At 31.3% G+C, this 14,241-nt stretch overlaps 1 protein-coding gene across 3 annotated transcripts in view; it reads right to left on the reverse strand.

The window, feature by feature from the left end:
* Positions 1-5,531: 5,531 nt before the first annotated feature.
* Positions 5,532-14,241, reverse strand: part of LOC134712530 (sodium-coupled monocarboxylate transporter 1-like) — a 52,318-nt gene continuing 43,608 nt past the window's right edge. For all 3 annotated transcript variants that reach the window (XM_063574170.1, XM_063574169.1, XM_063574168.1), the window contains exons 9-17: positions 14,035-14,170; positions 13,111-13,199; positions 11,282-11,394; positions 10,588-10,658; positions 10,138-10,224; positions 8,924-9,147; positions 7,488-7,588; positions 6,705-6,823; positions 5,532-5,943 (exon numbers count right to left, since the gene is read on the reverse strand). In XM_063574170.1, coding sequence (XP_063430240.1) covers positions 5,791-5,943; positions 6,705-6,823; positions 7,488-7,588; positions 8,924-9,147; positions 10,138-10,224; positions 10,588-10,658; positions 11,282-11,394; positions 13,111-13,199; positions 14,035-14,170 — 1,093 coding nt within the window. In that variant the 3' untranslated portion in view covers positions 5,532-5,790. The remainder of the gene's footprint in view (positions 5,944-6,704; positions 6,824-7,487; positions 7,589-8,923; positions 9,148-10,137; positions 10,225-10,587; positions 10,659-11,281; positions 11,395-13,110; positions 13,200-14,034; positions 14,171-14,241) is intronic.

Genomic DNA, 14,241 nt, shown 5'->3' on the forward strand with positions numbered 1-14,241 from the left:
AAAATCGGCGGACCTTATGATTAGTTTAAATTATTTAGAGTTTTTTTCTGTAACAAGATTTATAATTTGAAAAAAAAACATGAACTGGCTTGGCACAACGGAAAAGAGTTTTCAATTATTATTTTGATAGAGTTTTTCATATATTTTACGTATATTCTTGTATATTCTTCTTATGATAATTTTTATCTCTTTTTAGATTTTACTTTCATACTATTTAAGCATGTAAAAACAGGTAAGTTAGGTGGGGTGTCTTAATGTCCGAGGATAAACTTCTTGGTAAAGATCCTGCCAAACTCCTGCAAAAATTTTAAAATAAAATAAATTTGAAAACTGCCCGGGGGGGGGGTATGGGGGTGAGGGTAGTCTCAATTTATTGAAGTAAGCGAAATAGGGGTCATTTAAAATTAGTCTAGGAAATTTTTAAACGATAGAATTGACTAAAATTCAATGATAGAATGCTTCTTAAATTTCAAGTAAGGATAGGGGTCAGGGGTGTTTTCTCGAAAACTGTCCAAAATACAAATTATCATATAAAATTCAGTATAATTATCTGCCCTTGATTTAAAACAATTTTTTTTTTGTGAATTTCAAATAACTTTTCTCAACAGCTTATTTTTAGATCACCTTGCGCAAAGAGCCAAAAAAGCTGTTCGCACCACTTGACATCCGTCGTCGTCCGTCTTCCCCTCTAAAACTACTGAATAAATAACCAAATTTGGCCACAATCATCATTGGGGTATATAGTTTAAAAAATATGTCCGATGACCAGGCCCGTCAATCAAGATGACCGCCATGGTTGAAAATAATACATAGGCATAAAATGTAGATTGTGGCTTATAAAACTGAAACCATCGCATTTAATACAGTATCTATCTGCCCTGACATTTTCAGACAAATCAAACAACCCGTTGTTGGGTTACGGCTCCATAATCTGTAATTTTTGATTTTTTTTGTCTTTGGTAATTATCCTAATATTATTATATTTTGGGATATAAATTTAAACAGCGAGAATGTACAGCATATTGAGATCTTCAAATATGTCAAACATGACCAAAATGGTCAATTGGTGTGTTAAGAAGTTATTACTCTTTATAGTCAATTTTTACAATATTTTTTCTAAAATTTTGTAATCTTTTCCAAAAGTGTTCTCCGCTGAAACAACTGAGACAAATTTAATCAAACTTGGCTACAATTATCATTAGGGTATCTTGTTTAAAAAGTGTGTCCGAACACTCTGCCTACAACCAACATTGCCGACATGGCTAAAAATAGAAATTAGGGATACAATACAGATTTAGGCTTATATCTCTAAAACCGACGCTTTTTTAAAGCAAATGTGACGGCATAGTATTGTTCATCAGGTCAAGATCTATATGCTCTGACATATTCAGACGAATCAGACAACCCCTTGTCGGGTTGCTGCCCTAGCATTTGTAATTTTAAGAAAATTTGGCCGTCCTTGGTTATTATCTGGAATGTTATTATAGATAGAGATAAACCGTAGGCATGACTAATGTTAAGCAAAGTAAAATCTACAAATAATTCAACGTGACAAGAATCGTCATTTGACCCCTTAAGGAGTTATTGACCTTTATAGTATTTTTTTATTTTTTTTTGGTAAATGTTTGTAACTTCGGTTTTGTATATCATTTTCTAAATCGTGATGAAAAGAGAACATCAAAAAGGATAACAAAAATTGTTCAGAATAATGAGCTCTACCAATTGTCCGTATGTATACATCAATTTTTTTTAGACATTTTGTTATTGGAGCTATTACCCATTTACGACAACTTTTCACCATTTTTTTTTCATTTTTGCCTATTATCATGAAATCTATGATATTAAGAGATAAATATTTTTGTTTCTGTTATGCCTTATATGATTTTAGTTATAACATATGAATAAACTCTTTAAATCACAAAAAGAATCACCAATCTATAATGGATTTTGCTGATATATATAGTTAGCAGACTGTCACACTTCATAGGAGAGATCGTCCTTAAATGAGGATTTTATTTTACCCTCATTTGTGTTTTGAGCAAAAACTAAAGAAGATAGAGAGAAACTTCACATATTTAGATATTGTCATGAAGTCAATTATCGTTTATAATGTTGGATAGTGTCATTTGTTTGGTATGTGCATGGATACAGGTGAACGTCATATTTTCTTTAGAGCCTTTAGTTTGATATCTTATCTTGAAATTTCAAGTTTTATATAGTTTTGTTGCATATTAAATGATACTTGGTATAATATTTAAAAAAAAAAAAAAATTTTGCAACATGTCTAGTAAGAGTAAAAATGATAACTAGTAAAGGTTCACTTTAATTCAAGCAACAAATATGGAAAGTCAAAATTACATCAATTATATTGTGTGTGTTTACCATCATATGATGCGGAATCAACATTATTTGATACCGTTTTTACATTTTAAGAAATGCGATTGACATTATATGATGTGCAAATGGCTTTATATAATATACAGATGCGATGTGTAGAGGTCTTTAGATAGTGTATAAATGCATTAATATGATATGTAGGTGTCTTTGTAGATATATTTATATGAAGTGTGGATATGTTTTATGAATATGATAAGAAGATGCCTTTGTATGATGTATAGATGTCTTTAATCGAAGTGCAGATGTCTTTCTATCATGTGTAGATGTCTTTGTCTGAATATGTGTTACAAATGACTAAGATGTGCAGATGTTTTTTATGTTGTGTAAATACCTTTATATGTTAAACAGATGACTTGATGTGCATGTGACCTTATATGATGTGCAGATGACTAAAATGATGTGTAGAAGTCTGTATTATGATGTGCTGAGGTCTTAATATGATGTGAATGTATCATTTTATGATGTGCAGATGTTTTTGATATGCAATTCAGATGTTTTTATTTAATGTGCAGATGTCTTTATATGATGTGCAGATATCTTTATATAATAGATGTCTTTGTCTTATATATTGTACACATGAATTTATTTTATGTGAAGATGTTTTTTGTTGTGCAAATGACTTCATATGGTAATCAGATTACTCTATATGATGTGCATGTGCCATTAAATGATGTGTTGCTGCCTATTTCATGACGTGTAGATTTCTTCATATGGTCTGTAGATATAATTTTATGATGTGCAGATACAATTTTATGATGTGCAGATGTTTTTATTGATGATGTGCAGATGTTTTTATATGATGTGGAGATGTCTTTATATAATGTGGTAATGCATTTTAAGATGTGTTAATGACTTTATATGATGTGCATATGTCTTTATATGATGCTTAGATGTCTTAACATGATGCGAAGATGTCTTTATATGTTAATGTATTCATATGTGCAGTTGTTTTTATTAGATGTCAGTATTTGATGTTAAGAAGTCTTTTATTTGATTCGCAGATGACTGTATAATTTGTATGTTTGTTTTGATATGATGCAGATGTCTTTATTTGATGAACAGTCTTTATTGCGTACACCTTGCTTTATTACACGAAAACTGCCTTTACAATGTTAGTTTTACTCATGTCTCTGTATGTTTTGGCCTTGTCGTTTTATAACTAGTATTTACGTGTACCATTTTTAGCTCACCAGGCCCGAAGGGCCAAGTGAGCTTTTCTCATCACTTGGCGTCCGTCGTCCGTCGTCTCATTAACTTTTACAAAAATCTTCTTCTCTGAAACTACTGTGCCAAATTAAACCAAACTTGGCCACAATCATCATTGATGTATCTAGTTTAAAGTTTGTGTTTTTTTACCCGGCCAACCAACCAAGATGGCCGCCATGGCTAAAAATAGAACATAGGGGTAAAATGCAGTTTTTGGCTTATAACTCAAAAACCAAAGCATTTAGATCAAATCTGACATGCGGTAAATTGTTTATCAGGTCATGATCTATTTGCCCTGAAATTTTCAGATGAATCAGACAATCCATTGTTGGGTTGCTGCCCCTAAATTGGTAATTTTAAGGAAATTTTACTGTTTTTGGTTTCTATCTTGAATATTATTATAGATGGAGATAAACTGTAAACAGCAATAATGTTCAGCAAAGTAAGATTTACAAATAAGTCAACATGACCAAAATGGTCAGTTGACCCCTTTAGGAGTTATTGCCCTTTATAGTCATTTTTTAACTTTACGTAAATCTTAGTTAACTTTTACAAAAATCTTCTCCTCTGAAACTACTTGGCCAAATTTTACCAATTTTGACTCATTATTAGGCTATCTAGTTTAAAATTTGTGTTTTGTGACCGGGCAAACCATTCAAGATGGCCGCTACACCTAAAAATAGAACATAGGGGTAAAATGCAGTTTTTGGCTCATAACTCAAAAATCAACGCATTTAGATCAAATCTGACAAGGGATAAAATTGTTTATCAGGTCAAGATCTATCTGCCCTGAAATTTTCAGATGAATCAGACAACCCATTGTTGGGTTGCTGCCCCTAAATTGGTAATTTTAAGGAAATTTTACTGTTTTTGGTTATTATCTTAAATATTATTATAGATGGAGATAAACTGTAAACAGCAATAATGTTCAGCAAAGTAAGATTTACAAATAAGTCGAATGACCAAAATGGTCAGTTTACTCCTTAAGGAGTTATTGCCCTTTATAGTCAATTTTTAACAATTTTTCGTAAATCTTAGTTAACTTTTACAAAAATCTTCTATTCTGAAACTACTTGGCCAAATTTTACCAAACATAGCCAGAATCATTATTAGGCTATCTAGTTTATAAAATGGTGTTTTGTGACCGGGCAAACCAACCAAGATGACCGCTATGGCTAAAAATAGAACATATGGGTAAAATGCAGTTTTTGGCTCATAACTCAAAAACCAAAGCATTTAGAGCAAATCTGACAGGGAGTAAAATTGTTTATCTGGTCAAGATCTATCTGTCTTGAAAATTTTAGATGAATCGGACAACTCGTTGTTAGGTTGCTGCCCCTAAATTGGTAATTATAAGGAAATTTTGCTGTTTTTGGTTATTATCTTGAATATTATTATAGATAGAGATAAACTGTAAACAGCAATAATGTACAGTAATTTGAGACTCCAAAATAAGTCAAAATGACCAAAATAGTCAATTGACCCCCTAAGAAGTTATTGTCCTTTATAATCATGATAATCAATTTTTAACAATTTTCATAAAATTTGTAAATTTTTACTAAAATTTTCCACTGAAACTACACGGACAAGTTCATTATAGATAGAGATAATTGTAAGCAGCAAGAATGTTCAGTAAAGTAAGATGTACAAACACATCACAATCACCTAAACACAATTTTGTCATGAACTGTCTGCTTCCTTTGTTCACATATACCAAGGTGAGCCTCTAGTTTTTTTGAAAACCAGAATGTGTCCCTAGTACATGGATGCCCCATCCGCACTATCATTTTCTATGTTCAGGACCGTGAACCAACATTAATTCATTAAATGACTCTTTTTGTAACCTTTTCTTACTTAGTTATAACAATTTTACAAAGAAATTATATGTCCCTTTCATTTTTTCAACAAAATAAGAACAGTACAATATATAGTTATAAAGGTTGTAAAACTTTTATTTGTTAGTTTTTGGATTAAAAAATTAACCCATTTCATTATGCGTGATATAATGAAAAGTTGACATAGACATTTTGTTCATGCATTACATAACCACACACATACACACACACATACAAAACTACGCTATCGAATAAATGTATATTATGCACTAATGTGTAAACAAGATATCTGTCTTATGAGAAGAACCATGGTTAAGATAAGACTGAACTGGTGAACTGGTATAAATAAAACTTAAATGATTGTTTTTTCTTCATCTGCAATAAATTTTCCTTCCTTTTGAAATGATAAAAGTTCTATTTTTGACGATTCATTCTTTTTTCCAAGATTATTCAGTGTAGCAACGTCTGTTTCGTCTTTACCATACTTTTCCAACATAATTTCTCTCTGCAATTAAATTCAAATACTAATGTCATTTTTAGTTAAACGGTCATGTTTTCATATAAAAATGTTCAGCTCTCGCGGTGGGCAGTGAAAGCTGATCTTTTCAAATGAGTTCGAGATAGTCATCCATCACTTTGAATCTTCGCATACACATTTTGTTTAATTAAATCTAAATCCTAAGCAAGCTTTGTAACATAATCAAACCTTATACTGTGCCGTAAGTTAAGAACATCATATTAAGTAAATGTCCACGCTTAACTGGTTTTGAACATATAGCTCATGGAAATTTTAGTAATGCAGCATACATGGTTTTGATTTTTTTTTGTGGTTTGGGCGTTTCTGGTGAAGGTAAACCCAGAAATATTATTTGCAGATCGACCCCTTTTGGATATCCTCCCATGGATTTCTTTATTACCATTCCATTTGGATATCATTTGCTATCGTTTTCCCGTTGGATATGTGTGTTTAATATTATTTATGATATATATTGACCCGACAAAAATTGTATATCCGCCATTTAACGGAGCAGTTTGTGTAGGACAATTGGATCAGTCATTGGATATATATTGCGACTTATGAACCACTTTCGACTTCACGCAATGATCGACTATTTTAGCAGATTATCACAGGATCTCCGATTTCTATACACAATTGCAGAAAACGTAAACGTTAAAAACATTGAAAATTGAATGAAATTTACAAGTATAGGGTGGAAACAAGTTGTTAAGAACTTCAGGGGCGACTTCTATATTAGATAATCTTACCTTATCAAATGGGACTCCAAAATAAAGTCTTTTCCTAATTCGTTTTGGAATACAAGGGAAGAACTGGTCAAAAAACGGTAAAACAAATCTCACATCTACAGACTCAGACGAGGGAACACCTTTATAAAAAAACAAAAAAATATGTATTTCGCTAAATGTTCAATTTCAACTTTCAAAATCACTTACAAAAGTTTCTTTGTCTTGTCAAATGTAAATTTAATAAGTTCAAATAAATGTGTATTGAACAATGGATTTTAGGTACTATTGATTTCTCTAAACAGAAACTTTACACATAAAATAAACATTAATTTTAATGGACACATTGCAAGATTTTTTTTTTAGATAAACACTACATTTAAGAAAAACTTTGCCATTTTACAATAAATCTACTAGTTTTCGGCAACTGATAATATTTTAAACCAGTACGTTTGTATTATTTTGAAATGTGATTATTGTCAACTGAAATGGTTTGATTATCAATTGTTAAGTTGAAAATAAGCAGCTTTACAAATTAGCTCGTTTTTTGGTCTCTTTGTTTGTGTTCATACTTTTTTCTAGAATTTACGAGATTTGAACATCTGTACACTATTGTCTTAATTTTCTTTTATTGAAAGGTTTTTTTAGTGTTCCTTTGACTTCTTGGAATTTTTTAGCGTAGATCGTTGTTTGGTGTTTAATTCTTTTTCAGTTGTCCAGTTTTCATTTAGACGCAACGTACTCCGTGCTCCAATCATGCCATGAAAGTAACAAAGTGAAGGAAGAAAATAAACTTTATGTCATTACCTTCAATAAGGCTTACTATGATCCCAAAAAATATAGTAAATGCTTGTCCCAAAACGTTTATCCACAGGTATGAAATAGAATAGTATTTATCTAAACCTTCCCTGAAATGGAAAAAAGAATATTCCTGATTAAAATATTTGAACAGTTGAGTTTCTTTTTACATTGTTTGGTTTTGAATTAACTAGTACTTTTATCCTGTTCTCTATGATGAGTTTACTTAGAAACACTAGTTTAACGTCATACAACTGTAAAAATATACGCTGCAAAATAAAGGCAAACCAAAAAAAATCTATATTCGCACATATAATTTTCCCAACATGATTTAGAAAATAAATTTGTGTCTGAACTCATTAGCGACATATTTATCGAATGTGTCCTTGATGATTTTAAGATTGAAAATGAGTGTATTCTAGTGACGGGTGATGCATGAAAAGCCAGAGTCACTTACTCTGTCGACGCAAAGTGTCTTGCCCCTTTCAGAGTTCATGCAATGCCACCAGTTTGTGTTTTACATTGATAAGTCTCTTCCCTGTTGATTAATGAGATTAGAACGTCGGAAAACTCATATCGTCTGAATTTTAAATATATGCTAGGTATAGCAGGACCAGCTTTCGAAAATAAGAAATAAAAATATTCTTCTTAAGCCGTTTTAGAAACACATGAAAATATAATAATATGACCTTGTTTGCTCCTATCGATGAGGAAACTGTATGTATCAATACACAAATATAACAAAACGACATAATACATTCTTTGCTCTTATCGATGAGAAACCGGTATATCTTAGTCCACAATCATCGTAGATACTAAGAATAAAACCACAACAAAAAATTGCAAAACAGAAACAAAATACGTAGGACATGCATGACACAATGTTTGCTTCTTCTAGGGAAAATATCACACAAAAAAAAACAACTGGAAATTTTTTTAGGAAATGGTTATGCTCTGAAGTGAGGAAAGATAATGGAAAGCACTATGATATTAATACAAATATCTTTTTCACCATGGAACACAGCATCAAAAACTACTATTTTCAAACATCAAAGTTACTAAGAATAAAACCACAACAGAGACAAAATTGTATAAGAAACCCAGACTTGCCGCATTACCTCCGATCTATGACATTTCTTTGACGTGTTTATTGTTTTTATTTGCAAGAACCAAATCAGAATATGGCAGTTGTTATCAAATAGTCCGTTTATCTGTTTTTGCGTTTGTTTTCTATTGAAGTTCATTGTTTTTATATGTTGTTCCTTTGTTTTCATCTTATGGTTGATGAGTTTCCAACACTTTTAGTCTGTATTCCGAATTTGCTTTCGCTTAATCGATTTATGAATATTGAACAGGGATTTACTACTGTTGTCTTTGATTATGCCATTACTACTTGATAACATTGATGTTTAAGATATTTCATAGCTGTTTTTATTTACACTTACGGTTCTGATGCCTCAATAGGAAGTGGATCTTCTGTTGTATAATATGAATATCCTACTGTATAATTGGTAAAACCATTCACACTTATCATCGATGAATTACTGTAGCACTGATCTATTGGTCCTGAAACAAGTGGTACTGCTCTACGAAGTGACTTTGACATTGATTGTCCTAAGGTAAGCCAGAATACGAGCGCAACACTCATCAAAGTACCAATGATAGCACTCTACAAATATGATCAAACACAAAGATCAGAATGAAGTTTTTAACGAAGGTTGATTCCTCATGTTTGCAACTATATAAATGACATTGATATAAGACAGATGTTAGATATATTATTATGTTTATTCAAATCAAATGCTGCCTAGGAATCTGAGCATTTTTTTTAATTTTATTTTCGAACAACTTTGCACAAAGTATATGACTGAATAGAATCCAAACGAAATCTTTCTTTGATAGCGTTGACTGATATCCGATTGAAAAAAATAAAAACACCAAAAATACTGAAAATTCAAAAAGGAAAATCAAAAATCAAAAGACAAAATCAAAAGTCCAAACACATCAAAAGAAAGGATAACAACTGTCATATTCCTGACTTGGTACAGAATTTTCTAATGTAGAAAATGGTGGATTGAACCTGGTTTTATAGCTAGCCAAACCTCTCACTTGTATGAAACTCGATATATTTCTTTTTATATTAAAATCGTCATGATCCAGAGATGAAATTTTAAAGCAGAAAACCCGAGCGAGTAAGGAATTAAAAAAAAATTACGTCCGAGTTTATTTGATTTATAAATATCTTCACAAAGAGTAAAGCCATACATCAATCAATCTGATCACTTTAGTTTACCAATTAATTATAATTCAATCGCCATGTGTTTTTTTTTATTCGAGCGTCATTAATAAGTCTATTGCAGACGAAACCCGCGTTTGGCGAAAATATAAAATTCCAATCCTTATATCTATGATGATTTTATTTACTTTAAAAACAAAGTAATGACAAAAATATCAACTTTAGTATTTTCATATAAATGAATGAAGTGAAGTTTCAAAGAAAAAGAAGCATCATGTGAAATGTTTTGTATGATGACGTCATTTCATGTAAGATGTGTAAATGACCCTCCATGTGTTATTAGTATAATTCAACAAGAAATATACAAGAAACGCATGCAATAAACTTAAAAGTAGTTTACATTGTTCAATTCGTTCAACTCACCCGTTTGGTTCCCCACGGATAAAATGCAGAAAACAAAAAGAGTCCAGTAATTGGGCCACTGATAGCTGATGTAAAACTAGTGCTTATCTGAATTGTATAAAAATGTTCAATTAATAAGATAGTAAAACAATAAATGTTTCATATTAAGACTGCAATTAAATAGTCACAATGTGTTTAAAAGCAGTGAATAAATGAAAAACCGAAATAATAGAAAATTAACGAAGAAATAACAGTCTGTTTATTGGATATACAACAATTACTTATCTCTGAATTATGCATTCAAAATTCAAAACTTAATGTGCCTGATATACTTTAAAAAGCAATGTCAGTTGAAACGTATGTGTTATATCCAACTATATTAAAGCCAAAAGACTTGCAATGCAAACATGAATTTAAAAAAAGACACTTAATTATTACACACAATTATGGTTTTGCTGACAATCTATGTACCTGAGAAATGATTCCTTTGACATTCTTCAAAAAGTATGTAAGACCAACACCAAGTGCTCCAAAGAAAACCACTGTAATTTATGGAAAAAGATCAACAAATATGCACAAAGTATTGAAAACTTATATTACAAATAGATATTCCAATTGAAAATTAAACAAACAAACAATGTTCATATAATCGTTCAAAATAATTTGAAAGTTATAGGTGGCATGGTGGTTTGTGAAACGAAATTATTACTCTTTTGCATAAAAAAATTAATGTGTTTCATTTTGTCGATCAGCTTGAAAATCGGAGTTGATCGTTTCATGGACATTAATTTGTGCTTCGAACGGAGTATCATCACAATCTCTAAACTCCCGGAAAATATCAAAATCTAAGTGAAATTTGAACTTTTTTGTTTCTTTTCATAATAATGTAAAGAAGTAGAATATATCAGTCAAAAACACAGAAATATTCGTTGGAAGCTTGAATTCGGTAACAAAACCCTCCTGATTGAAAATCAACAAATTATTGATATTGTTGTTATACAATACTAATCATCAATATTATATTATACACGACCTTCAGACTTTGTGTACCTTTAGCTTAAAAAATGTACAACCATGGGACTGCATGCATGTGAAATATATATTTGTATACAGTAATTGTAAAATATTTCTTTATAACATTATAACTAATTGAAACATGGTTTACCTGAAATCTTGGCAATGATTGTAGCTTTATGATCAGATATATTTCTAAAAATTTGTCGTATAATGTCTTCTTCTGCCATGGCAGCACTACTGTTCAATAACGATGACAAGGTACTATGGAAGGTAAAATATTTGAATTAGATAGAAAAACAAATGGCTTTTTTATTTCTATATTAGTTTTATTCAACCCCCCAATTGTATCCCAGCAGATGTACAACAAAAGCGACCTAGAATAAACTGTCACCTCACTTAATCACTTACTTGATTCCTTTGACAATTGATACGACATTTCCCGTGCTTGCATTTCTTATCATGATTTTCTTGATAGAGAGTTGCTGATCAAAGGAAAGCTATTGAACCAAGAGTTCCAAATGGTGAAGTTGAAATTATCCCTTCGTAAATTTCACGGACGCCATCACCACGAGTTGGTTGACTGTTATGGAATAACCGTTTCGCAATTGATATCGGAAATGTTCCTTTCGTCATAACTACAACCCCCTTCCATTTCATGAATGTGACCTACCGACTAAGACTTATACCAGATTTGTTATCAAATTAGCAATACGACGAGTGCCACATGTGGAGCAGGATCTGCTTACCCTTCCGGAGCACCTGAGATCACCCCTAGTTTTTTGTGGGGTTCGCATTGCTTATTCTTTAGTTTTCTATGGTGTGTCATGTGTACTATTGTTTGTCTGTTTGGTTTTTTTCATTTTAAGCCATAGCTTGTCAGTTTATTTTCGAGTTTGACTGACCTGTACCTCTGGTATCTTTCGTCCCTCTTTTACTTGCGTTCGTATACGTATAACGTACATTCAGTCAGAAGATTTGATAGAACTTTGGAAAATTGTTTCTTTCTTTACGCAGGATCGTAAAATAGCCATGAACACCATAAGAAATAGTTTCTATTTCAAAATTTCACACCCTGTCAAGTTTCATTATTAGCAACTTTTCATGACTGATGATTTGCAAATTTAGCGATGTCTCAGGATATGATAAGAGTCGATTTAAAATCCGCTATTATGTGATTTCTTATCACGTGATATAGCTTATCATGCTATTTTATAAGAGTGAAACGAAGAAGGCATATGTGCAGAAAAATCTGCCCACCCTTCCAGAGCTCCTGTTTTCTCGAGTTATGGTTACGAAAATGCCTTTTATATTTTACCTTTCGTCTCTTTTTAAAATAGATGGTCCTATTCGAAATGAATATTAGTTGTTAGTCATGACTAAAATATTCAATGAATTTGTGGGTATAACATTATCTTACATTCTAATTTAGTTCTAAGAATATAATTTGTTACAAGCAACCGCGAAAAGACCGTGTGTACTCCATATAGGGTTAGTAGTTAGCATGATATCATCAGCTTAGTTGCTAGGGCTAGGGTATTTGACTTTATTTATAATTATTTTAATATTTCCCTTTGATCAATAAAAAAATAAGGTTCAAAATCCCTCAGACAAAGTTAACCTCAAATATTAAATTAAACATATTCAATTTGTTTTTCTTATTTTGAAGTTTCATTTTACTATAAATTAATAAGTATAAGACTTTTTCGTCACATAGCGCTTAACATTTCTTCAGGTTTATACTCCTTAGAGAGTTTGAGCCTTTCTTGTAAATGTTAATCAAGAAAAGTGACTCGAATGAAGTATAAAGTGTTATTTTCATTGACTTTGACTGGGTCGTTATTTATCATTAGTTTCTACGGCTTTCATATGTTTAGGTTTGGTAGCATTATATATTTATTTCAATTACTAGCACTGGGTCGATACATCTGCTTAACGTCTACAACGGTTTAAACATGTATTAGTCATTTTAGCCTTTACCTCAAAGATGCACTGAAAACTGCTGCCATAAATAATCCAGCCATTCCAGGCGTGTTTCTGAAGATATGAAAAACCATGTACGGCATTATCTAAACAAAAAGAAATAATCGTTGATTAAAATATTTCTTAACATTACTTATCATTCGAAGAAAATAAAACAATTTGGCTTCAATTTTACTTTACATTATATTATAACATTTAGTTATGTAACTTGCAGGTAAGGATAATTGGGTAAAATCAAGAAAATCTGATAATAAACCAAAATCTGTTAATTCGTTGGGTAACCGTCTAGAAGACATCAAACCAGCGATCAAATTTGTTTACAAAAAAAAACAAATCATACCAGGATCTACATTTACATATGTATAGAATCATATTCAAAACAGTATGGTTTGTCGGTAACGACCATTGCTCACTTCTTACTTATTATAGAATTTAAACTGAGGGGTCACCAAAGGTTCTTAACGCCTTTAATAATAAAATAATTCGAAAAATTATTCAGGAATAACCTTTATGTTTTGATTTATATTATTGATATAAATCAACACATCATATTATTGCGGATTAGTTTTTCGAATTGCTTTATTTAGGTGTTGAGAACCTTTGGTGACCCCACAGATTCAGTGTCTTTAACAAGTACATAGTGAGCAGTGATTGTTACCGACAAACGGTCACCTAATCTGCCCCAGTCAATGGGATAATTTAGGTCGTCAATCAATGGCCAGGACCACACTGTTTTGAATATGATTCTATTAAAAATGTATGTTGATTTTTTATGTGATAGAACTTTTCCATCGTTATGCGGCACAGTTTAAATATTTTGTCAAAATTATGTTTTTTTATTCTGTGATATATCTAAGTTAGGTGCTACAATTTCATTTAGATAAATGCAAGAAGAAAAGGTAAATTATAAAGTGGATTTACCTGATCTGCTTTCTTTATGTCTCCAGAGGCAATAGGATCGCATCCCTGAGTGGTGAAGTATGCATATGCTACAAGTCCTTCGGCGCATGCTAGTGATAAGGTAAAAAGAAATGCAGGTCCTGATACGAACAGCATTCTGCGAAAATAAATATTATGCATTAAATAAAATTTTATATTATATGAACTTTATGAGAAGCATATTGCTAG

Source organism: Mytilus trossulus, chromosome 3 (assembly GCF_036588685.1).
Source record: "Mytilus trossulus isolate FHL-02 chromosome 3, PNRI_Mtr1.1.1.hap1, whole genome shotgun sequence".
Lineage (NCBI taxonomy): Eukaryota > Metazoa > Mollusca > Bivalvia > Mytilida > Mytilidae > Mytilus > Mytilus trossulus.